The sequence below is a fragment of the Eurypyga helias genome, unplaced genomic scaffold, assembly GCF_000690775.1.
Source record: "Eurypyga helias isolate BGI_N326 unplaced genomic scaffold, ASM69077v1 scaffold9944, whole genome shotgun sequence".
In the NCBI taxonomy this organism is placed as follows: Eukaryota; Metazoa; Chordata; class Aves; order Eurypygiformes; family Eurypygidae; genus Eurypyga; species Eurypyga helias.
In genome coordinates, this window is record NW_010248297.1 from 544 (window position 1) to 25,345 (window position 24,802).

At 41.8% G+C, this 24,802-nt stretch overlaps 1 protein-coding gene across 1 annotated transcript in view; it reads right to left on the reverse strand.

Annotated features, from left to right (window-relative positions):
- Positions 1-23,219: 23,219 nt before the first annotated feature.
- FAM188B (family with sequence similarity 188, member B) overlaps positions 23,220-24,802 on the reverse strand; it is a 73,651-nt gene continuing 72,068 nt past the window's right edge. Inside the window, exon 18 of the mRNA XM_010151006.1 lies at positions 23,220-23,268. Coding sequence (XP_010149308.1) covers positions 23,220-23,268 — 49 coding nt within the window. The remainder of the gene's footprint in view (positions 23,269-24,802) is intronic.

A 24,802-nucleotide genomic window follows, 5' to 3' on the forward strand; every position in this document is an offset into this window, starting at 1 on the left:
CCCACCCCTGGAAGTGTTTAAGGCCAGGCTGGATGAGGCTTGGAGCAACCTGGTCTAGTGGAAGGTGTCCCTGCCCATGGCAGGAGGTTGGAACTAGATGGTCTTTAAGGTCCCTTCCAACCCAAACCATCCTATGATAGTTGTCCTCTTCCCACCGGATATGGGAAGGAGAAGGAGAATTATTTTACGGCAGAGTTAAATTTTGCAGTCCAGGTTCTGTTAGTCATCACAATGGAAATATAGTGTCACTCAGCCATAGTCAGTTGAGTTCTGCATTTCTTTACCCTGTCTGAATGTGAGTGCTTTGTTATTCACACAAATATAGAAATCTATGAAGGTCACTCAAAACCCAGCAAGAGTGATAAATTATTATATCCTCATCACTGAAAATTCTTGGCCTTTAAAAACTTTTGGGTTTTTTTGTTATGTTCATTTACCTGATGGTTACTTCATAGGGATGATTCAATGTCCTTTATTTCTTCATCGTTCTTCCATTTCAGACAATTTTCTATTCCTTCCTCTATATTTGATGTTCTGAAATGTTAAAGTTGCAAAATTCATTTTTTAAGGATAAATTCTTTAGAAATTAAGGGAGAAAAAAAATCAGAAAATATTATCTTGGTGGTGTATGTATGCTCCACTTCTGAGCACTGTCATTTATTCTTTTTGATAAAATCTTTGGTTTGAAAAGATTGTTTATCATTATAGTTCTGACAGGTGACATCTCTCTTTTTCTTTGTTTTGGGGTATTTTTTTGAAAATGAATGTATGGGTGCTTTAAAAATGTAAAAGTGAAAGATGACTATGAAAACATAAGATGAAAATGCAATATAAAATGTCCTGGATCTGTGTCATCGCCCTATTCTGGATTAAATCTCAGACCTACCATTTATTTTGTGTTTCTTTTTACTTCAGGATAACTGTGTCCAGGCCATAAAAACACACAATTCTAAAACATCAAGAAAATATCCAACCTTAGCTGAAGGAAGTTTTTTGTTTGGTGGGGTAGGGGGGAGCAGAAAGCATGTGTCTATTTCTACCATGAGCTGTAAACTTCAAGTGTTACAGTAATGGACGCTTGCTCAGAAACTGTCCCCACTTTTATTCCAGCCTATAAAAGCAATGTCCTGTTCCCATCCCTTTTTCTGTTGAGCAGTGAATGCCAGCGCAGTAGCATTGGTGTCTGATGCCCCAGACCAAAACATTTCTTGGCAGAACAGCTACCCTGTGCTGAGATCTGTAGACAAGGAACGTGTCTATAGATCTAGAACATGCAGACGTGGTGCTTGAGGACAGGGTCTAATGGGTACGGTAGTGTTGGGTTGATGGTTGGACTGGATGATCTTACAGGTCTTTTCCAACCTCAGTGATTCTGTGATTCCATGATCTGTGCTGCCATAGCTGCTTCACCTCCAGGATGAGAGTTGGCTGGGCTGAAGGTACAACACTGGGTGTATAGGGTGTAAATAAGTGTCGTGACACCAGATGTGTCTCATTTGCAGTGCACAGTTAAATTTTTGATTTACTCATTGCAAACAGGGGTTTACTAATATAAGGGGGTTGTTTGTTTAGAAGAAGATTGAACCAATCATCATTTCACAGCAAGTACTGAAGATCTACACGACTGCAGCATTAGAAAGCTGAGGTTTGGGATTCCTAAAATCTGAAGTTTGATCTACATATAGTGGAAAGTGGGAAAAGAAAGAGAATGGGAAAGAAGTTTATTTTCCAAGCTGTGCACATATCACCTCTGACTTAAATATATTTGTCCTCCCTGTTCATGGGTGCAGAGTCTTTTACATCTGTCCTCAAAGAGGTGTCAGAAGCTACTATAAACCCTCTATCTATCAAAGCCCCTCAAACAGGCTATTATCATCATCCTCCTCCTGCAAAAGAAACTCTCCATCCATGTATTCCGCTGTACATCAACAAAACAGATAATAATGATGCTCAGAAAGGTTACTTTTATTTCTTTTCTTCCTCTTTTACACAACTTCTGTGAAGAAAACAGTACAGGTGGTTTGAATAAAACATCCTACGTGCTTGCTTTTTTTTTTTTTTTTTTTTTTTTATCAGAAGGCTGACAAAGAACGGCTTGTCTGTCGCATCCCTCTCGCAATGTCTTTACTGGGACATGCTGAGATAGAGGCATTTTTTGGAGGCAATAGTGTACCCAAGCATTTCTGGATGGCTGGCCTGAACTTTGTGTGTGTGCAGATAGATCTGTCAGACTGTTCTGATGCACTGTGAGCCAACACCTTCTCTAGAAGCCAACCAGGGTTACCAGGGATTTATTACAGTTGAGCCTTGGCCAGTGGGTGTCACTAAAAATTAACTGTAAGAGAAATTAAAAAAAAAAAAAAAGAAAAAGAAAAAATTATGGGGGCAAGAGAACCTGAATATTAAAAAAGCATTTCAGAGCTTTTTTTTTGGCGCCAAGCCTTGTTTTGAATCTTTCCTTTGGTCAAACAATGGCAGTGAGATCAGAGCCAGGCATCTAGTGCCCGTTAATTACTAGCTGGACTGACGCTTGCAGTGAATAGCTGGTAGGAGGCCCAGATAGGATGGGAAATGATTTTGCTGAAGTATCCCGCGTGGATTCCCTGGTGATGGTGGCATGTTTCTCTATGGGCTTCCTATACTGCTCTCCGTCACGCAGTGGGGGGAACGCCAGCCAGGTGACTCACTGAGGTTCTGCCCCGTGTTTACTGCAACAGTCCTCTCCACAGGGACTTGCTCACTGTGCGGAGCCTGATTTTCCCAAGAACACCTCAAAGGGCTAATTTTAAATTAACAAAAGCTTTGGAAGGCAGGGAGAAGGGAAGGGGGAGGGGGATTTCTTGCAGGAGGAAAGAGATGGCAGAAATAGACTTCTTCCTTTTTCCTTTCTCTTGTCCAAGATAAGGAAACATCACACGCTAAAGGCAATTTAAAAACAACTTAAAAGGCAGATAAATTTAGTCACAAGTATTCCATTGGGTGGACAATCAAGATATAGAACAAGTCTTCAGCCAGGTTATTAGGAAAACCACCAGTGGTCAAGGCAAAGGGGGAAAAATCAAAGAAATGTTGTTCATATTAAAACCTATCATCGGACCAGGTGATAAACCACTTTAGATGGTCCAGTAGAGGTTGGAAGATTTCATTGAGGAGCTCACATACTCCTCTTACTTCTCAATTCATGGTGCAAGTTTCTAACTAATTGATAAAGACTAAAACATGTGAACCCTGCAAACTGGTCCTGTAGATGATGAGATTTTCTTCCTGAGCATATGAAACCTGTGGCACACTTTCATTGTCTGTCTCCTGGAAAGCTGAAAGCCAACTCATCCACCCATGGAATAGGGAAATTGAATTGGGATGCCTTGACATACTTTGATTTGAGGTGTCCTTCTGTAGAAGGGGTGGACTGGCACATGATGACCATAAACATGTAGTCTTCAGAAAGCCTAAGAGGAGATGTCCTTTGTCATATGTTCCAGTTTTATCAAGACCCAAACTCCTTCAAATCTTTAAAAGGGTGAAGAAATTAATTATTCAAGGAGATAAGTAAAAAACAAAGATGGTGAATGAATTTCACAGGCATTGCTATGGTCTGATGGTTTTCCTGTCAAAACTTGAAGGGACTGATGCCATCAGAAAATGACACTGGCAACTACTCAGTAGAAGTAGAGGTTTTTCATTAAATAAACCTAATATAGTCACACTCCAGGTTTAATACAAGGATTATAGTAAAGACCCCTCCTTTTATGTCTCTTGTAAACTGTCCTTTTGCTACTCTTACTGACTGTTTTCTTTGGGTTATATGGAATTTGAGCCAACTTCTAAAGTTTGATGGGCCAACAAAGATATTCCATCCATTATTGCGGTGAATATGTATCAACCACAGGTCAGCACTAGCTTGAGGATGTCTATATAATGCTCTGTTGCACTAAGTAAACATGTCTTTAATCTCTCTGTACCATCTGGAAAATAATAATATTTCTTTGATTTTTCCCTTCTGATTTTCTTTTCTGTTGAGATTACAAGTATTAAAAGGCAAACTCTTTCTCTTATTACACAAGGATACATGAACACAAGTATGACAAACAGGTCAGGACCTGTTCCTTGGCCCTGAAGGCAAGTGGTGTGATTCATCTCATGACCATATGGCTATACTTTCTTCCATCTGAAAGCGTGGCCTCACCCATACCGCCTACTGGGAACAGACTGACCTGTGGTAGTACTTGAACCATCTCTGACCATTGTCTGGGAAAGAGAAAAGCCACATGGAGCAAAATTGTTGCAGAATGGGTGCCCTCAGTTGATCACTATGGAATATTGCAGGTCCAGCCCTGGTCTTTAGCAGCATAGATCCAATTTAAGTGTACAATGGCTAAGACAAAGGGACACAATGTTGATTGGGGCCTGTCGGTATTACCACCAAAAAACCCACTAAAAACTTATTTTTCCAATTCACTTTTTAATTTGGCTTCTATTATTTCAAATCACTACTCATGAGCACCTTCCTGGAAGAAAACACTGACTCGAAGGCAGCATGCAGTCCCTACACAATCTCTCCTCCAGCAGATGATCTTGTGCATTCTCAGCCATTCTCTGCCGGTTTTCCAGCTGTGGAAAATCAGCACAATATGTGCATGAGAGGAAAGTGCCGTAGAAGAATATGAGTCTCTTGACAGAGAGGTGGAGGTGTGTATTGCTTGGCTTTGGCTATGGTGCACGCCGTTTGCACGTCTTTGAAACACGTGACTGTGAAAGCAACCTCACTGAGATAATCCTTCCCAAGTGTAGCAAGAAGGAACTGCTGGTGTCACAGAGCAAAATAGATTTCCAAAGCTTGATTCTGATTTCCTGATTTTTAAAAAGAAATTGCTCATCTGCACCTAATCATGTTTGTGCCTTTCATTGTCTCCAAGAGCAACACTTTCCAAGGTGCTTTTAATGAACTGAACAGCCTCTTAAAGACTCATGAGAGACAGAGAGACTGTCAGAGACAAATCGCTTTATGTGACTGTGCTTCACAAGATCTTGGTACATTCTTAGAAAAGAACACAAGATTGATCCTCCTCCCACTTAAATCAGTTGGACTTTTTCTCTAAGGTGGGATCAGATCCAGAACATATTAATTAGAAATGTGTTTTGATGAAATGTTGCTATGCAGTGTGAGGTGTGTAACCAGAAAAGCAGATTAGGTTACAGGAGACACATAGCTGGAGATGACTTCCAAAGGGAAAAAGGCCAGGAGAGGTCACGGTGATAGGTTTCAAAATGGAGGTCTCGGCATGGAGCAGGAAGGCCCATCCACAGCCTCAGCCTCACCTCTCATGGGGGTTTGGACCCTTCTGACTCGTAGGACATAGTGCTGTAACCCCACCTAAGTGCTCAATAGCTTTGCCAATAGATAAAGGCATTTGTTTATAACAAACTATCTCTGGCAGAAAAGCACAGAGTTGCTGAACAGTTGGGAAAGTGTTTTGTCAGAGACAGTCTGGCTGAAGGCTTGCCTGCTACACTGTTTGGTAGAGCTCTGTTGGGCTACATTTTTCATTTCCAATCTGTTCTGCTTTTGCTGGTTTGATTTCTTGAATTATTATTTTTAATCTGTCTAAAACAGCACCCCAAACTTAGATGAAAATTTCAAAATTCTTAATTTACTTATTCAGCAGCAAATTCTTCCAATTACCCACAGGTAACATGGTCTTGATAGCAGGAAATTCTGTAAATTCTTTTGACAGAAATAACAAAAACAAGCACTTCTAGGTCCAGTCTGTGGCTTGTCTGTCTATGTATCTCCCACTTTGACTCTCTTTCTTTCTGGAAGCCAAATATTGCATAGAATTTGAGGATAGAATTTGAATCCCTTTAACATAAACTGAAATGTTGTCAAAAGTTTATTCACAAGGTAAAGATTCAGTCCCAGAGGAAAATAGACTTTCCTTTCTGGATGATAAACTGCTTCTGAACAAATGAATAACCACTTAAGTTTTCATCTGTATCTTTCCTGACGTGAAAAAATTACAGAACCCATGAAATAATGTTTTCTTTTACATATTTTCTTTCTTTGTTACAGTTGAGATTTGGCTAAGACAGAACATCAATCTGCCAGAATTATGGTGAAAGCGTAGGATTCGTGGTATTTCAATCCCAGTCAACACACTTAAGCAAGTTTTGTTCTATTTTAAATTCAGGGAACACATCATCACCTTAGAAGTAATTTCCAGAAACTTTTGTTTTGTTTTGTTTTGTTCTGGTTTGTTTTGTTCTTAAACCATGCTAATTCCGGGCTGATTTCCAGAACATTTAAGTTTCAAACCCAAAGGAAAACTTCTGAGGAATCATCTGAGCTGAACCCCCAGGTCTTTGACAAGACTTACCTGTTGAGAATAGACAGAAGTTCTCTGCACACAGAGTTCTGTTCAGCTTCAGGCCTCCCTCTAAGACCTTCTTCTGCCACTGTAAAATTAATATTTTCAGCAGTATCTAGACTATGAGAAAAAAAGAGCAAAAGCTTCAACATCAGTGCCCAAGCTTGTTAGGCAAATGATAAATAAAATAACCTCAAAAGCCCTCTAGTGTTCTAAGAGTGTGGATCTATGTTGATGTAGAAAAGTCTCAGATGCCTACATTAAAAAATATGAGCTATTGTTCTGTCTTTGTTTTTCTATTCAATTTTAAATTCATTCAAACAGTATCAGGTTGAATCTAACTCAAAACTCAATAACCCAAAAACAAATTACATCCTCTGTTTGATGACAGGAGTCTCAAGGGTCAGAACTCTAAATTCCATCAGTTTGGTGTAGTGCCAGGGAATTTGGGGGAAAAATAAAAATTGAGTAAGCTTCATAGGTGTTTTAACAGATGTAAATAATTTTAATAAAACTAAACTGTATCCTAGGTCTGTGTTCACCCTAGAGTCTCATCCTTTATTCTGACACATACAATAAAACCTAATGAGAAGTTGCCATAAATGTATGAGAAGAGAAAGGAGAATATTGTTTTTATTTCATTTCCAAACTGCTGTGGAGCCAGTAAGGGATAAAAATGATTTGTGTCAGATCCTATTATGTACCGTTCTGACTGTGGTTACAGAATTTTGGTTATTATATATCAGCAGAAAGTCATGGAAAAGGAATAATTACAAGGCATCTTCTGGGCTTGCTGCACCCTGAATTTGCAGACGAATTTTTGTAACCATTATGAATTCAACCATTATTTACCTACGAACCCTCGATGCTTCAAAATTACAAAGCAGGGTCCCATATTTTCATTATCATATATCCCAAGTGAGATGAATATATGTATGGGTGGGTAAATGTTGAGGAAGAAAAACACTTCAGAAAATCAGATCACTTTTCTTGAAACGAGATCACTTTTCTTAAGATATTTCTTTGGAATAAAGCAAAAGACTCAAAAGCCCAATTTTAGAGATGGGGTTGGTTTGGTTTGTTTCCTTGCTGGTGATTTAACACTGCATGGACTCTTTTCTGGTGTTTGTCATGCAGCAGAAACTTATTTTCCCTTACTAAGTGTTTACAATTTAGATGTTGGGATTTCCTCAGATATAAACGTGCTTTAAGAAAATTGTTGAGACAACATTGGCACAATTTCCTCTGGGTGGGAGAAATAAGTTAATTCTGTGAAACATTTCGCTCACCCATGTTGTTAGTAGAGGAAAATGTGGAATTCAAAGCATGGAAGCCATTGGACTCCATTATTAAAGGCAAGTCAGAATTTTTCAGACCAAGTCTCATAGAAAATTTTCATTTCTGATTTTACAATATCCACTCAAATTTACACAGGAAATTTTTTTGATTTTGCAATAAGATCCTTCATGTTAGACTACAAAGGTGTCAGTTTTATTCTCAAACTCCATGTTGTTAAGAAATCGGAAATTAAAAATAAAACTCAGCCATTAAGATTTTCACAAATATTCCTAAGTCCTATCAGGGCAGAAATAAACATAAGACAGTTGGATGATGGTACACCCTAAGTGCTTGATTTGAGGTGATGTTCTTTCTCCTATGAATTTCCCTTCACTTTACTGCAATTGTGTATTGCTCTTGTCATTATATTTTTTTTTTCATTTTCAAATTACAAAAGTGCAACCTGAAAATTTTGGTTCTTCCCTTTCAATTTTGCTTTTTTATTTTTACATATAGAAGTATTTTCTTAAATATTCAACAGGGACTTGGCTCTTCTTTTGTATATTTATTGTGAGTTTCAGAGTGAAAACAATTCGAACATCACAGTTTGTTCATCTGCTTATTTTAAATGGGATTCTGAATCAGTAGTATGGAGCTTCCTAAACATTTCTGATATTTATTCTTTTTCTCACCATCAGCTTAGAGCTCTGGTGCTCTAAGCAAATTAAGTTTGCTTGGAGATGTTCTGCTTTGCAACTTGCTGTGCTCAGGGATCATTAAAAGAGTTTATCCTCCCTGAACTTCTCAGGTGCAGAGAGTTCGGTGAAAAAAATGATTCATTTTCTGTGTTGCCTCTATCCTAACAACTGCTTGTTGTAATCTACTGATGTCTTTAGACTAGGACTCTTCATTTCACATGCCTTTTCTCTTGCTTCCTTCCCCAGAATTAATAAACTGGACCTTTTCGTCAAATATTAACAAGTTGTTAATAAACTGTAGTGTCATTTACAACATGAGTGCCATCAGAAAGACGTGCACAATCTTAAGTGGGGATGCCACATGCTGTTAATTTTGGGTAAAGCAGGACTTTTATACTTTAGCTCTGGAGAATGTTAGGGGCATTCACAGCTCTCACTCCTAACTTACACAAAGGGCAACTGCAGCATGGCTTAGTTTATTTGTTATAGTAACAACCACTTTGGCACACACTGGCACTGGCTCTGACAGCAGAATAATGTCACCAGAGGCCGTTTCCTACACACTGCACTGGAATTGCTCAAAAATCTCAGCTGGAAAACAGCCTGCTGAGGGCTGAGATCATAAAGGGCTTCTCGTGCGTAAATGACGCTGATCCTGATGCTGGAACAAGTAGTTAAACCCTCCACAAGCTCAGAAAGAGCATGGAGAGAATGCCCAAATAATTACACTTGATTTTGTAAGTTTGGTTTTGTCCCACCAGTCTATGGTCTGCACACAGATAGCACTGGCTACGATCCATTAGTTATTTGGGTATCAGTCGGCGTGAGGGGTGCTCCAGGCCAGACCATCACTTCACACACACTCACAGCCCAGCATAACCTTTCATAAGTCTTTCCTAAGGAGACGAAAGGGCAAAGCTCTTGCCTTCACTTTGCTCCATTTTTGGTATGCAGTGGAAACCAGACTGGTGCTGCAGTAAACAAAATGCAGTTTTACTTTAACCTGAAGAGACACTTGTTTGCAAACGTAGCAGTGATTACAAGAAACATGATAGCCATGGTTTTGGCACAGAAAGTGATAAAATTTTCCAGATAACTATCATTTTCTCCATCCGCATGGTTTGTTTCTCCAACTTTTTTCTGGTTTTCCACTTAAAATTTTTGTATGATTTGCAGACTTATATAGAGCAACTGGCCCTGAGTATGAGCCGTCCCAGGGAACCATGATCGAGATGTGTTTATTAGCTTGTTGATTCAAAAAAAGCCCTTTATTTTCAAAATCCTTAGCAATAAACTGAAAAGCATGAACAGATGAAAATAAAGGTCATGCACTGGTAAACATTCAGTAAGAGTATAAAATATTTCTGATCATGAAGAACAGAAAAAGAGAGTAGTTGTGCATTCACTGTAAGACCATGGGCAATGGCTTCACTTTGGGTTTTGATTACCAACTAAAGTTATCCATTATATAAATTCTCCTTACTTGAATCGGTCTAGATGCTGAATGTTTTCTGGTAATGTGAATCTTTCTATATTACATGCCATTAAAAAACACAGCAAAGCAGAACCTGGTATTAGTTAGAGTTTCACTGGGGTGCCGTGGAGTTAAGAATCAATAATAAAATTCTAGTTCAGGCACTTGACATTTAATTTTGGATTTGTGATTAATATGGGATGTGAAGCTTAAAGTACTGGTCTGGCATTTCATAACTGTTCACCTTTATTCTAGAAAAGATGCTATATATTAAATCTGGAACCCATTGGTCCCTTGCACAGAAGTCAAATATGTAGAGAGGTGGAGAAAAAAAATCATCTGAATTGTTTAGGAAACAAGAGGTCAGAGATGGTCTCCTGTAAGGGTAAAATTACAACCTCAGACCAAGAGTGGCGGTGACGTGACATGACATTCACGTAAGCCCACAGTGGAATGAAGGACCAGAGATTTCCCCTCGTTGCTGAACTCAACACACTATGTCCTACAACACCTTTCAGGTACTCCTGTTGATGGAGGAACAAGTTCCCACCCCATAGATTCAGAGGGCAGAAAAGCCTCAGGCGGTTGCACTTACCCAGTAGTGCTGTTAAAAGTCCCCAAAATTATTAGCATCAAATTTATTTCCTTTTTTTCATAGTTTTGTATCCAAAAGTTTGGTCTCCCCCTTAGTGGCTCACATGGCGTTACGTGGTGAAAAACCAATCACCATCAACATCACGGTTCAGTGAGGATCAGATGACTGGGGACACCACTGGTCCGGATGATGGTTGTTTGAGGCGGTTGGACCCAAGAGCCCAGGGGATGAGAGGCTGCCGCAGCTTGATGTCCCTGCACTCAACTAGCTGTGGGGTTCAGCATTCGTTCCCAACAGGCCTGCACACACACTCACAATCTCTCCAGCAATTGATTCAGACCTGCAGACCCTTCAGTAACCAACTTGCCAATCCTCCGGTCCCTCCAGTATTTGGCCCCAGGGCCATAGTCTCTCCGTGCCTGACTCCCAGACCAGTAATCCCTCTGGCCAGTTAGTCTGGTTTGAAGCTCACTAACAAATAAGGTATGCACACACACAGGGTTGCAGTTCCTTAGGGAAACACCCACGTACCCTGGTCTTTTTGGTTCTTGGCCCCACAGGCACACCAGCCCTGTGAGCCATGGCCCCTTCTCCAGCTGCTGGCACTCAGGCTCCACACACACACATACAGCATATGGAGCCCCTCGCCCAGGAAAATATTTGGAAATGGAGTTTAATAAGAAGACAGGACAGAATGAGCTGAGCAAGCACAGAGCATGGCCAGCCCTGGTTTATAACTGCTTTTATCTCCTTATCCCTCTGTTTTCCCACACTTGCTCCTCCCCAAGCAACACTGATTGGTCCTTTCCCCAAACATCCTAAGATGTCTCACACACTCTCACAATTCCCATAAAAACATCCCACAACAAGTTTTACGCAACCCTCAGATGCCCCTCCCCTGCATCTCACCGTGAGTCCTGCTCCTGTGAAGGCAGTAAACTGTGCAGCTTTCAAGGCCACCTGGGAGGAGTTTCTTTGGCCAAGCCAAGCCGTCTCGGTGGGTCTCAGCCCTGAGCATGGGCTGATCACCCTCCCTGAGCAGGCCCAAGAGCAGCTGAGTCAGAGTACTCCGTTGGCACTAATTACATTATTGGGGTTGCTCCACCTATGGTAGTCCTTCAACTTCTTAATGAGCCTTTGTGTTTATGGTGATTAGCTTTTAATCACATATGTTAATGGATTAGGAAACATCCTGCCTGCTGCCTAGTTTATTGCTCTTCTGGCCAGCCCTTGCATGGCACCTGGCATGACTACCCACCTACTGATCCAAAAATACTCTCTGTTGCTTCCCGTTGTCCAGGCTCCATTAAGCTCTCCAGGTCTGGGGAACCCTGTCTGGATAAAATCTCATTGTGTTCTCTTCCTTTCAGGCACCCTATATCCATCACTTACATCTGTGATGGTTTTGAGATCCCATAAAACTCTTCCTGACGTACGTCTGTCTCATTTGTTATTGTGTGCCTTTCCCTTTGGCTCCTTCCCTCCAGTTAAGACAGTCTTTCCTCCAGGTTTCCTTCTCGTTCACTCTGAGTCAAAGATGTGTGATGCCTACAACCCTGCCCCGTTCACATCCCTACTCAAAACTCCTTTTCACTGGGTGACTCACCAAATCAGCTGGTGAAACATCTTTTCCACCCCACTGTGAGATATGAGGGCAAGAATTAAGAGATCAGTGAAAACCCGCAGTAACCCTGCTTTATCAAGCTGATATTTTAGATGTTGCAGATGGGTTTTAAAGAAAAAAAAAAAAAATTTTAAAGCAGGATACACATGAAACATTTTCCTTTTCACAAACGTGGTAACAACCATGAGGGTACATAATCTCTTCCTTCCAAACTCATTCCAGCAGCCACAGAATCTATACAACCTGCTGACCACAATCGGGGCAAGGCAAAGAAAACTTCCACCTCCCAGGGTTGTGTATCAGAAAACTTAGCAGGACCCCAGCATACATTCTCCGAAGCTCATTCTTTGAAGACCCCAATGAGAACAGATTGTTCGTTTCTCTCTATTTTACCAGCCAGTGTAGGGTTTACTTTTCCCACATTCTTCGATACTTTAGTAGAGTAGGGACTATGCTCTGAAGGTGTGGCGATGGTACAACGCAACTGAAGTCAGAGGATTTACGCAGTCTGAAGACCTGGCCCTATGCTTCACCTTGGCCTTTCCAGCATGCTGATTTAATTTAACCCAAGGCCAGGGATTAAAAAACAACAATTCATGCCTGGTTACATTTGTGCTTGTGACCTACGCCTGTTCGAACAGGAGTTGGACAGGACAAAGCACAATGCACTTCCTTGCTTTTATTGCTTTCATTCACTTCATGTCATGCCAAAGAAGGTTGATTTAGGAAGTTCTAGTAATTAACTGCTGATGTTTTTGACTGCTGTTCCCAAGAGACTTACAATGACTTGTAATGGTTGTTCTGTAGGAAACTCTTTCTGGAACGATTGTAGATAATGTATATTCTCTGTATGTCTTTACTTTTAATTGATTATTTTTTTAAGCAAGCAACATAATTTTTCATTTAAGCAAAAGTCACCTGTTCCTTGTATCCTGGAAACCCATAAATCGCCCTTCTCTTCTCAGACCATGCTGACATTTTGTGACAGAGTCGACAAAAGAAAAAGACTTCCTAATTAGGTTACGCATTAGACATAGGTTATGTAAAGGGGACAAAACAAGCAAGGAGAGAGTAAAACTTAATGCTGTCTTTATGATGTAGTTATGGAGTGCCTTTCTTAGCAGCTGAGACAACTCAAAAGGAGGAAGGACAGGACCAGTGTGTATTTGGAGAGCACGAGTTGTTAGAAGAATTTAAGCCTAGGCTGGTGCAATTAAAGGAGACTCTCAACAGCTCCAAACATGGCCTCATGGCTGTCCAGTCTCTCACTCTTCAGGATGTGTCCCCGTATTTTTAACTCACTGTTCTGTTAAAAAATTAGTTGGTGCCTTAGCACTGTTCCGTAAAACCTATCAAACTCCACCCAAAATTAAAAGAAATATAATAATTATCATTCTAATTCCTCTTTTTGTGCCCTCTGCTACTCATACAAACATGTATTTCTCAAAGCATATTGGTATTCAGCCATTAGACACCTATTTCCTCTCTTAGATGACCAAACAGCGGGGTATCCACAGCCGTATTTCATACTGTTAAACAAAAGCCTGATTTCCAGATTTTCACCTGCTATGTTCATCTGCTACTGCCATTGAAAATTCCCGAAAAATAATACCAATAGAAGCAGAGCAGATTCTAATGTGCCTGCTGTATTTGTCAGGTTTACAAACTGTAATCATCACTTCCATAAAACTGGAATGTTTCTTACAGAACTGACTTGAGTGACTCAGGAAGGATATTGTGCGTGATAGGAATTCAGCCCTGAGAAGGATGTCAGTCATAATAAAACTGTTCTGGATGGAAGGGCTCGTAAAAGACCGGCTTTCTTCACACGCCATTGCAAAGCATTACTTCGTTGTCACACTATCTAGGGCTGACATTTGCCAGCCCCAACTTGCTATTGTGCTCTTTTTCCCTTTTACTTCTATTAACCAAACACAAAGAACATATGACAGCAGATTTGAAATCATATCAGCAACGTACTACAGCCACTTAAGAACAGGCGTACAGAGATGTATCATAGACAATAAGACATAAAGACACAAATCGTGAACTTTTTTCTCAGCCAAAATGTGATAGTGAGCCAGACAGTTATCTTCCATGTGAGATAAATGAAAATATGGAGCTTGCTGAAATCAGTATTTAGCTGATTTTCACTTGGCATGAGTTTGGCCCTTAGTATGTTTTTCTCCTCAATTTAATAGTCAGTAAAGTAAGTGAACTGTAGGTCTAAAACTGTCACGAAGAAAAAAATCTGTGTGAATCAAAAATCAGTGATTCATGATGTCCTGCATCTCTAGAGCAAAGTGGTTTGCACACTCTTCCATATTCAATGTTTAAGGTGGATATTTTTTTTTTTTTAGTTTATAAAAGTAATTTACTGTTGCACCTCCCACCCCACTTATGGCGATGCCTTTTTAATGTTCAGGATTTATTCCCTCGGGAAACGTCACTAACATGACCCATGTCATGCTCAGCTGAGTGAGTGGCTGCTCAGTAACGCTGTGAACTTCAGCGGGGGTTTTAACTTCTCTTTGGCAATAACTGTGCAGAAAGCCGGGTGTCCTCAGGGGAACTGTGCCACACACATCTGCACAGGTGGAGATCGTGGACCACTCCCTTCCCTTAGCCAGAAGCTATATTTTTCCATCCTCCTCACAGCAATGATCCAGACTTCAGGGTCTGGAGACCTTGGCTCATGCCCACGCCACTTACCAGACCAAGTAGATCTCAGCAAAAGGTATGTTTGCGGAATGTGACTTTTAACCTCATATTCTGTGTGTATTGTACGGAGAGGAGCTGAACAGTTTTAGTCTTTTTTTAGTTACAAATTCTTTGCTAGTGATTCATCAATTAATAAATATTTGCTGAATTCCAGTGCACAGAGTATTTTTATAAATGCCCAGAATATTTCTTAGATTAGTTTGGAAGTCCTTGCCAAATGATAAGATAATGATAAGAAAATAAGCAGAACACCCACACAAGGTACAGATATCTTGGGTGTTTATCAGGATTTAGGGTTGTGACACAGACCTGGTGCTGTTATACAAGAAATCTCTGGTTACAAAATCTCATGTCCAGGACACCTCCCAGGTCTCAACTCTGATATGCCTCCTTGTGTCAGCAACTGAATTTTATCGGCAGCTCCTTCTCTAAACGCTGGCAAAATCCTGCTGCTCAATCCTGTGATTTTTGTCACAAAGAGATGATTCACAATTAAAAGCTGTAAAGTGGAAGACAGAGGTAAGAATGGTGCAGGAGCCAGGAGGGATCTGTAACCCGTCATCTCATTCACTTGTTTTATCAAGTATATGGGTCTATAAACACATTATTCTTTCCTGAGCGTATCGTTCACACACAGTGGGATTCATTTGAACTAGTCATCCCAGCCTCCCGATAGTATAACGGGCGGAGATCCAGCCAGCAGCAGGCAGGGAAGTGAAAAATGCAACTCACTCAGTAGGCACCTAAAACATGCCATGTGGCTCATGGCCGTGTTGTGCCCGTTGCTTCCCGGTGGCTGTAAAGCTGGTGCTGGGTCACTGGTGTACGTGGAGCTGTCTACCCTGTAGACACCTCTGAGCGGGTTAGGTGGATCCTGCCTGAGATTTCAGGAAGAAATTCTTCACAGAGAGGGTGGGGAGGCACAGGCACAGGTTGCCCAGAGGAGCTGTGGATGCCCCATCCCTGGAAGTGTTCAAGGCCAGGCTGGATGTGGCTTTGAGCAACCTGGTCTAGTGCAAGGTGTCCCTGCCCAGGGCAGGGGGGTTGGAACTAGATGATCTTTAAGGTCCCTTCCAACCCAAACCATTCTGTGATTCTATGATTCTATGATTCACAGATGACACTGAGCTTCCTACAGCAGGAAGCCACCTGAGCAGAATAACTATTGCCAAGACTAGCTGGCAATGTTGGAAGCTTTTGGTTTGGGATGAGCACTTTCAGGCACATGAAAGACCTTTATTTGAGCTTGTGGATGCTCACTACTTTCCAGTGCCGTTGTAGGCATTGGTACTTCAAGCAAACAGACCATGTTACAAATATCTCCCAGTAAGCAATGCATGGACCAGCTGCAAAAACTCAGTCAGGGTTGCATCTGAACCCATTAGCCTAGCTGCATCTCGTCAATTAACCTCCCTAAAATAATGAAGGTTTATAAGTTCAGCTTCAGAGCCATATTAATCATAGAATCATAGAATGGTTAGGGTTGGAAGGGACCCTAAAGACCATCTAGTTCCAACCCCCTGCCATGGGCAGGGACACCTTCCACTAGACCAGGTTGCTCCAAGCCTCATCCAGCCTGGCCTTGAACACTACCAGGGATGGGGCATCCACAACAATGGATTAATGTCACATTGCTGCTTCCAAATTTACTCTGTATCTGAATGTAGTGTCTGCACAGCACCACCTCATCTCAAGCTGTCTACATCTACTCATTATACTTGTATTTTTTCATAAACGATCTCAGGTTTCTCAAATGGGCCTTGAAAACTGAGGCACCCAGATCCATGGGTTGCTCTAAGACATATTAATCTGTCCAGACCAAGGATGTAGTGTGTTGAGTATGCTGTGAACAGCACGTACTGAGTACAGTGCCATGGAAACCACACGCTAGCTGAAGCTCACCTTGAGGCCAAGAGCTAGAGGTCAGAGGACTCGTGTCCTAGTTGGAGGGTCTAATGAAAGGCTCGGTGCTGTCCATTCTGAACAGCAAAGGGTTGTGACCTTAAGCACCACTTCCACGAAGTGTCAACTGTTGCAGTTTAACGTAATTCCCTCAAGCAAAATAACTGTGCTTAGTTAAGAAAAAAAAGAAAAAAAACACCCACAGCAGATGAAATCTTGGTCTGCTGGTAAATATTTATCTTATTAAAAAGTCACTTTACATACTTGAGAGGGGTTTTATTTTTAAAATCAGTGCTTTGTTTCCATTTTGATATAGTCAACAGCTATTGTTAATGAGGGACATCACAAAATATGTTGCTTTCCACCGTAACAATCAGCCTTCCCCACCCTGGCTGAAATTCCAAACAAATATCTGATTGAATATGCCCTTTTTCCTTCTTCAGCTTTATAAACAAAGCTGCTAAGGGGAAACAGCTTCCTTATTTCAGAGCTGCTGTTGGATTTATTATCTTTTAGCCAATGAAAACAAATAAATTAAGAGCATTAGTATATACAAAGTGTTCTTAATGGGATGAGTTTTCCTTAGGTTATGCAGCAGACTGGGCCCGGGATTGTACAGACATGCAGGAGCAACCATGTTCTTTCCATGAAGAAATCTCTCTGTTTTCTACATTATTTTACTGATGAACAGAAAAATAAAATAATGCACGTCATAAAGCCTTTGGTGCTTAATTCTAAAGTTTTACGTTTCTACAAACACGAAGACACAAATTACAACCAGACAAACTTAGGTGTGGGTTAATGTTTTATCGCTTACTCCACAATAACTGTCCATATCCCACGTGTGCTCAATAAGAAATACTTCAGTGCAGTTTCCCCCATGGTAAACTCACCCTGCGACAGGAAAATGAAACAGTTACCAAAGTAATGGGTATGTGTATTTTGTATCACATTGTGGTTTTGTAATCATACTCCAAATCATGTAGGGACTCTGGAGAACTGACTATTTTACTTCTTCAGAAAACTCGTACCAGTTTTCAGAAACAACCCATGATTTGAGGTCCTCGTAGATCAACGGAGCTCCCGACCACCAGCAAAAAACGTGCCTTCTCCAGATACTTCAGTTTCAGCAGCTGAACCTTTAGGGCCCCTGTCACTTATCACTTCTGAAAATCTTGGCTTGTGGCTGTCTCATTTTTCCAAGCTCTTCAGCTTTCTTCTGATTTCTAAAGTGACCATTTCCTGTCATTTCAAATTAGCCCATTAGATACATTAGGAGCAAAAAAAAAAAAAAAAGACATCTGCCTTGGAACAGCAAAGACTTGAAAACCTCAGACTCGAAAACCTCAGACTCCAGTTGTCATTTTTGCTCTACCCGGGAACAACACACGTAGTGACAGCAGATTCATTCATGTTTGTCGGCCATCGTATCTCACAGTTTTCCCAGATTTGGCCAATAGAAGGGCAGATATGTAGAAAACCAAACAGCAGCAGGTTCATCAAATTAAGTCTGAATTTTACCCACAGTGGTGATTCTTTCACAAGCGTTTGCTGCTATAATAATAAAACATTGTTTTTTCTGCTGTAGAGCAGGTCTAGATAAAACCTACCCAGTGTGTGCATACAACCCACCCTGCCCAGGCTCCCAGTAACACTCTGAAGCATGACTGCCTCTGCACTGATTTTGATCAGAGTGATGCGACTCGTATCAGACTACACGATGACAAGTAATGAGATCTTCGCAGTTCTCACTACCGCTGGGGTAGATTTCATGCAAAACGTGGTGGAGGGAGAGTAGGTCACGCTTTGAACTATCTTCAGACTAGAATCATAGAATCACAGAATGGTTTGGGTTGGAAGGGGCCTTAAAGATCATCCAGTTCCAACCCCCTGCCATGGGCAGGGACACCTTCCCCTAGACCAGGCTGCTCCAAGCCTCATCCAGCCTGGCCTTGAACACTTCCAGGGATGGGGCAGCCACAGCTTCTCTGGGCAACCTATCCCAGTGCCTCACCACCCTCTCCGGGAAGAATTCCTTCCTGATATCCAATCTAAACCTCCCCGCTTTCAATTTAAACCCGTTACCCCTTGTCCTGTCACTACAGGCCCTTGTAAAAAGTCCCCCCCAGCTTCCTTGTAGCCCCTTCAGGTACTGGAAGGTGCTATAAGGTCTCCTCAGAGTCTTCTCTTCTCCAGGCTGAAAAAGCCCAACTCTCACAGCCTGTCCCCATAGCAGAGGTGCTCTAGTTGGAGACTAGTTTGTTTAAGAATCTGTAGCTGTCTAGATGTGACACCACCGAGGTCAGTGTGGGCTACTTAATCCCACCTCGACTGCGCGACGGCGCGTCTAACAGAAGAGGAGGCCTAACTTCTCATTATTATTCCACTGAACTGATGAGGCCCATGAAACATTTATAATCTAATCTCCCAGGATAATTTCCACAGGCAAATGAATTATTAAAAAAATAAGGAGGAAATCTGGGGGGTTACTATTACCATTACCTTAAATGTTTTATTTGGATGGGACATTCTGTACAAGACAAAGTTAAATATACATTTTGTACAAAGGGGACTTACATGACACCTTACCAGAATAGAAACCTCTGCTTACATATTCATCTACATACACATGTCCTGGCTGTTGTTAGGCAGGGGGTCAATTTTCAGGAGAGGGTGTATTTTTTTATGCCACGGAAGAAAAGAGAATGAAATGAAGACATCATGCAGACCAAGTGCCAATGTCACCAGTGTCTTTTAATGCTCAATTATCAAACGGTTGGAGTTTTGTTCATTTCAGGAAGTCACGTTCGTTGGGCAATGAAAATGAGAAAACAATGAAGAGGAAGACGTAATTAAAATAAATAGATGCATGGTGCTGGGACAGGATACAGTTCAGTAGAGACCTGCGCAAAGGTCTTCGCATTGCCGTGTAACACTTTGCATTGCCTTCTCTGATTGACTCAACGAGCCCTGTCATGTCTGGAAGGAAATAACTTTATATCAAATAAAAATATGCAAGTCATCTTTTGATGCAGACAGTGACAGAGGTAATGCTCTGACATTTCTCTGAGAAGAACTAGATCTAAATTAACATTCTGGTTGCACACTTCTTCCTTATGGGAGGATGCCCTGGAAAATCTCAAGAGCCATCTCTCGTGCCTAGTAAGGACAATGCTGCTGAACACCAGTGAAGGAAGATGCTGCTTTTAGGCTCCAGGAGCAAGGATGGTGGAAGGAGCGTAGCAATGCTGAGGTTTCCAGTGCTCCAACTTGGTGGACGTACTCCACAGAGGTGGCGGTTAGGTCCAAGAGCTTTATTTCTGCCCTTGCTAGTGAAGGAACAGGTTTATCTGGAGTTAATCTTAAATAGATGACCGGCAGACAGACCACGTACATTGCAGAACAAATATACATGGACAGTGACAGATAGCAGGTAAGAAAGATGTCTCACTGATGGTCTGTTTTCATAGAAATTTTCAATGAAAATACTCCCCATAACTAGCGATGAAGGAGCCTCAAAGTTATTTGCAGCCTGTTTTAGAAAAGGGGTTAGAGTTCAGAGCCTCTCCTCACCTTCATTTACCATCCAAGATAAATCATAAACCACAATCTATTTCCAAGCCCTACTAATCTATACGCTCCTGTAACCTGAAAAATCCCTACACCTTCATGGGTGAAATCCATTTGAGGCAATACTCTTGGGCTCCTTTTATACTTATCATCCTACAGTCTAGAGCACAGTGCTTCTCATCCTAAAGCAAACACACATCACACCCTGATATCTCTCCTCCTCTGAACACATCTGCACTGCAGACATCCGTATTTTCGTGAGTGGAACTCTGGCCTGTCACAGGGCAGCTCCCTCCTCCCTCAGATAAACACTTATCTTTGCTGCTCTTCTACCAGGGAGTGTAAGGTTATCTCCAAACTGACATACTTTAAAGCAGGGCTTTGAACTAAATCGTGTAGGTTTACTGAGCTGGAAAATCCAGAAAGGAATTTTTTATTAAACCTGGTTCCAAAACCATTTTTCATCTCTACACTATATTCTGCCCAAGCGAATTGTGCAAAAAATCTAATTTTACATAGAATCACAGGATGGTTTGGGTTGGGAGGGACCTTAAAGATCATCCAGTTCCAACCCCCTGCCATGGGCAGGGACACCTTCCAGTAGACCAGGTTGCTCCAAGCCACATCCAGCCTGGCCTTGAACACTTCCAGGGATGGGGCATCCACAGCTTCTCTGGGCAACCTGTGCCTCTGCCTCACCACCCTCTCTGTGAAGAACTTCTTCCTGATATCTAATCTAAACCTCCCCACTTTCAATTTAAACCCGTTACCCCTTGTCCTGTCACTACAGGCCCTTGTAAAAAGTCCCCCCCAGCTTCCTTGTAGCCCCTTCAGGTACTGGAAGGGGCTATAAGGGCTCCCTGAAGCCTTCTCTTCTCCAGGCTGAACAAGCCCAACTCTCTCAGCCTGTCCCCACAGCAGAGGTGCTCCAGCCCTCTGAGCATCTTTCTGGCCTCCTCCGGACTCGCTCCAACCGGTCTATATCCTTCTGATGTTGAGGGCTCCACAGCTGGATGCAGCACTCCAGGTGGGGTCTAGCAAGAGCAGAGCAGAGGGGGAGAATCCCCTCCCTCGACCTGCTGGGTCATCACGGATGCCTTGTGAAGTAGGACAGAAAAACAAACTACATTTTCTTGTTGAAACAAAGTGTGGACTATAGTTCATAGAAATTTCAAGAGGAACAAAGGCCTTGGATCTGGGATCTTTGATTGTCTGGGATCTCCCACTCCCAGAAACACTAAAGCTTACACTTAGGCAAGCTTATCCTGCGAAACTGGAGTACCTGAAGTATGGCAGTGAGTGTATGTTAAAGGCAGTACTGAGTCCACCTATAGCTGACAGAACAAACATATTTCTCTACACATAAAGACAAAAGGGTTTGCCAAAGGCCATGTAACATCCCTTAGTAGAGTCAGGAGTGAGCTCAGACCTGATGCTGCCTCCGAGGCTGAATGGGAGCTCTTAACCTCACAAAGGGTAAAGCAGTTTGCTTATCTGATCTAAACCAAGCAAATTGCATTACAATGAATTAAATAGAATTACTGAAAGACTGGGATGCTTTACTGCATATCGATAGCTTGGGAAGCAAATGGGGAGACAAGATGCTCCTTGGAACACCATCTAAATCTTTTGGGTACTCCTCTATGGCTTGTATTCAGCTTGGTTTCCACATCTAGCTCAAGTGCTAATTCCCCAAGATTTGTATTCCCATAGTCAGTTTGGTGTCTCCACACCACACAGCAGGACAATGAGTTTTTATTGGAAATTGATTTTGGAAAGAGCAACTGGTTTATCAGGACTCTGAGAAGTCTGCATATCGACTAGAAAGAAGGTATTATGATAAATATCAGAAAGTAAAAGTTCTTTATTAAACTCTCATGAAATATTCACTCTCAAGTGAGAGGAATAATTCTAATAACACTGTTTATCTGCCTTTTTTCCAAGGATTTTTTTTCCAATCTTCAGTTCACTCACTTGTTCCAATTTGTAAACTGTTGCCAAAATATGTCAGTTAAAGAATATTTCAGAATACAAACTGCTGTTTCAGTACCTCATGATACATCTCCATAGCACATCACTTCAGTACATGCAATTTATTTAATCATGTAAACCGGTATCTATCACAGAGAGGCACCATTTAAATTTCAAACCCAACAGCTCTTCTGTTTTCTTCTCATTATGAAGAAGCAGTCCACAGTCCTTATCTATCACTTTGGTCTAAATAAACCCTAGTGTATACGCAGTTACAATGGTATAAATGTAAGGACACTGATACAGCTATCTCTCATCCAGAAAGAAAAATGAGCTACATCAGTGTGAGGCACCGTTACGCACCAATTGCACCCAGTATGAGGAACGTACCAGTGTTATTGTTCTGGTAACACAAACCCACAATCCTTACTGCAAATTTTATGGCACAACAAGATACTTGGTATAGTCAGGCTTTATCTGAAAAGTCCATATATTTACCAAACCATTTAGTGCAAAATGAAACTTATTAATATCAGGTAAAGAAGTGAGTACATATTTCTTGGATGATATTTTATACTTGCACTAGGGTTTCGTAGGTGAAGAACTAGGCAGCACGGAGAAGGCATGTACAGTGACAGAAATCTGGTTTGACATCTTTCATCAGATGCTTTCAAACAATTGCAGGATACAGAGTGGATCCTGAAAGAGACCTCAAGGGGACGTTGACGACTTCAGTGCTTCATCTGTAACCTTGATTTGGTGGTGGAAACTCAGCCTACTCTCAGAAGCTGTATGTTAAAGGGAGCGACAAGGAATTTACGTAAGCATTGTTTATATTGTACGCAAAATATCTGAAGCACGAGGTGATTGAGGTGAAACTCTTCCAGCCTGCAAACCATGGCATTCTTCCTCATCGTAAACTGCACAACTCTTGTCCTTTTTCCTGTATTGGTGGGAATAAGAATGTGCTAATTCAGTCATTTCCTTTCTGACTTTACAAATAAAGTGCAGGTCAGGTCAGTCACAAGATTGGTTCTGTGCCGTTCCAGTCAATAACAGCTCCTTGCCACCTAGAAAAGAAAGCAATCGGTTTACATCCATCAGTTACCCAGGCTATCGGAAAGGTAACCCAACACCCCTCAAATACCCAACGAACTTTAGAGAGATTAGAACGGACTCATTTGGGATAACTAACCACATCTTCTCAATGGGAAAGGAACAGCAGTGAGGTACTTGTGCCCCCTAATTTTAGGTGCCCAGGTTTGGAGGTCAGTCTCCTTACCCTTCCTCCAGTCTCTTCCAGGCAACTGAGAGACCTCAGCAGCAGCTGATTCAGAACAAGAACCTTCATGTTGCAAAGTCTGTAGGGAAGCCCCAGGATGGGTACAAGATTTAACCCTGTATAAGCAGAATGTCTCAGGTGCTACCAGGCAATTTGCACACTCCTATGCAGGCAGGCCTCTGATTAAGAGCTCCGTGACTCTGAGACTGGATCATTTCATTTAGCAGCTATCTTTGCTCCTGACCTTGGCTCCTGTGAAGTATTCAGTGGCTGACTTTAATGGCAGCGTTTTGCTTTTCCTTTACTGAGGTTTTGTTCTGCCCTCATTTGTACCGGACAAGGGGTAATGGGTACAAATTGAAAACAGGGAGGATTAGATTAGATATCAGGAAGAAATTCTTCCCGGAGAGGGTGGTGAGGCACTGGAACAGGTTGCCCAGAGAAGCTGTGGATGCCCCATCCCTGGAAGTGTTCAAGGCCAGGCTGGATGTGGCTTTGAGCAACCTGGTCTAGTAGAAGGTGTCCCTGTCCATGGCAGAGGGGTTGGAACTGGATGATCTTTAAGGTCCCTTCCAACCCAAACCATTCCATGATTCTATGATTCTTCTTCAGAAGAACACTAAAGACCTGTGTTGAGAACAATGTTTCCAAAAGAGCCCACAGGCATGTGCACAAAACTCTTCCGTGTTTTTAATTGCTGGCTCTGCATTGGCTGCTACTGCTCAGCCACCCACTCCAGGAGTGTGACCAGCATTGAATGCAAAGAAGGTATTGATCCTGCATTTGTCACCAAATGTGTCTCCAAGTCATGGCAGAAGACAAAGATCTGAAGCAAGACTTGGTGAAATCAGGATGATGCTCCCCGGTGACCTCACTGGCTTGAAGTGAGTCAACTTACTGCACAGTCCGAGTCACTCATTGCATGAGCTGCACCCTCGTCCGTGGCGTTTCTCATGTCTGCAAGTTCACGGTCCACATTTTCTGAGAACCAAACTATTGCATTCCCAGTGGCAAGCATTTATATCAGTTTTGAATATCTGTCTCAAAGTGCAAGTGCACAGTAGTAGGACATTGGTGAGGGGGTGGAGACAACAGTGAGTTGCCAGAGTGCCACATTCTTTCTGTCACGGAGGAAGGAATGTCTCAGCAAGGGTATGGCAGCTCAGTCCTTCTGCTGAGCAAGTCAGTTAAGTGTAAAACAAAACCAAAAGCTGAATTCACGCAGTACTTAGTGGAAAGTCTCAAAGGAAGTGACCATCTGAGGTCTGGTGTGAATTTTTTCCTTATTTTCTTATTTTGCTGAGAAAATAAAAATAAAAAAA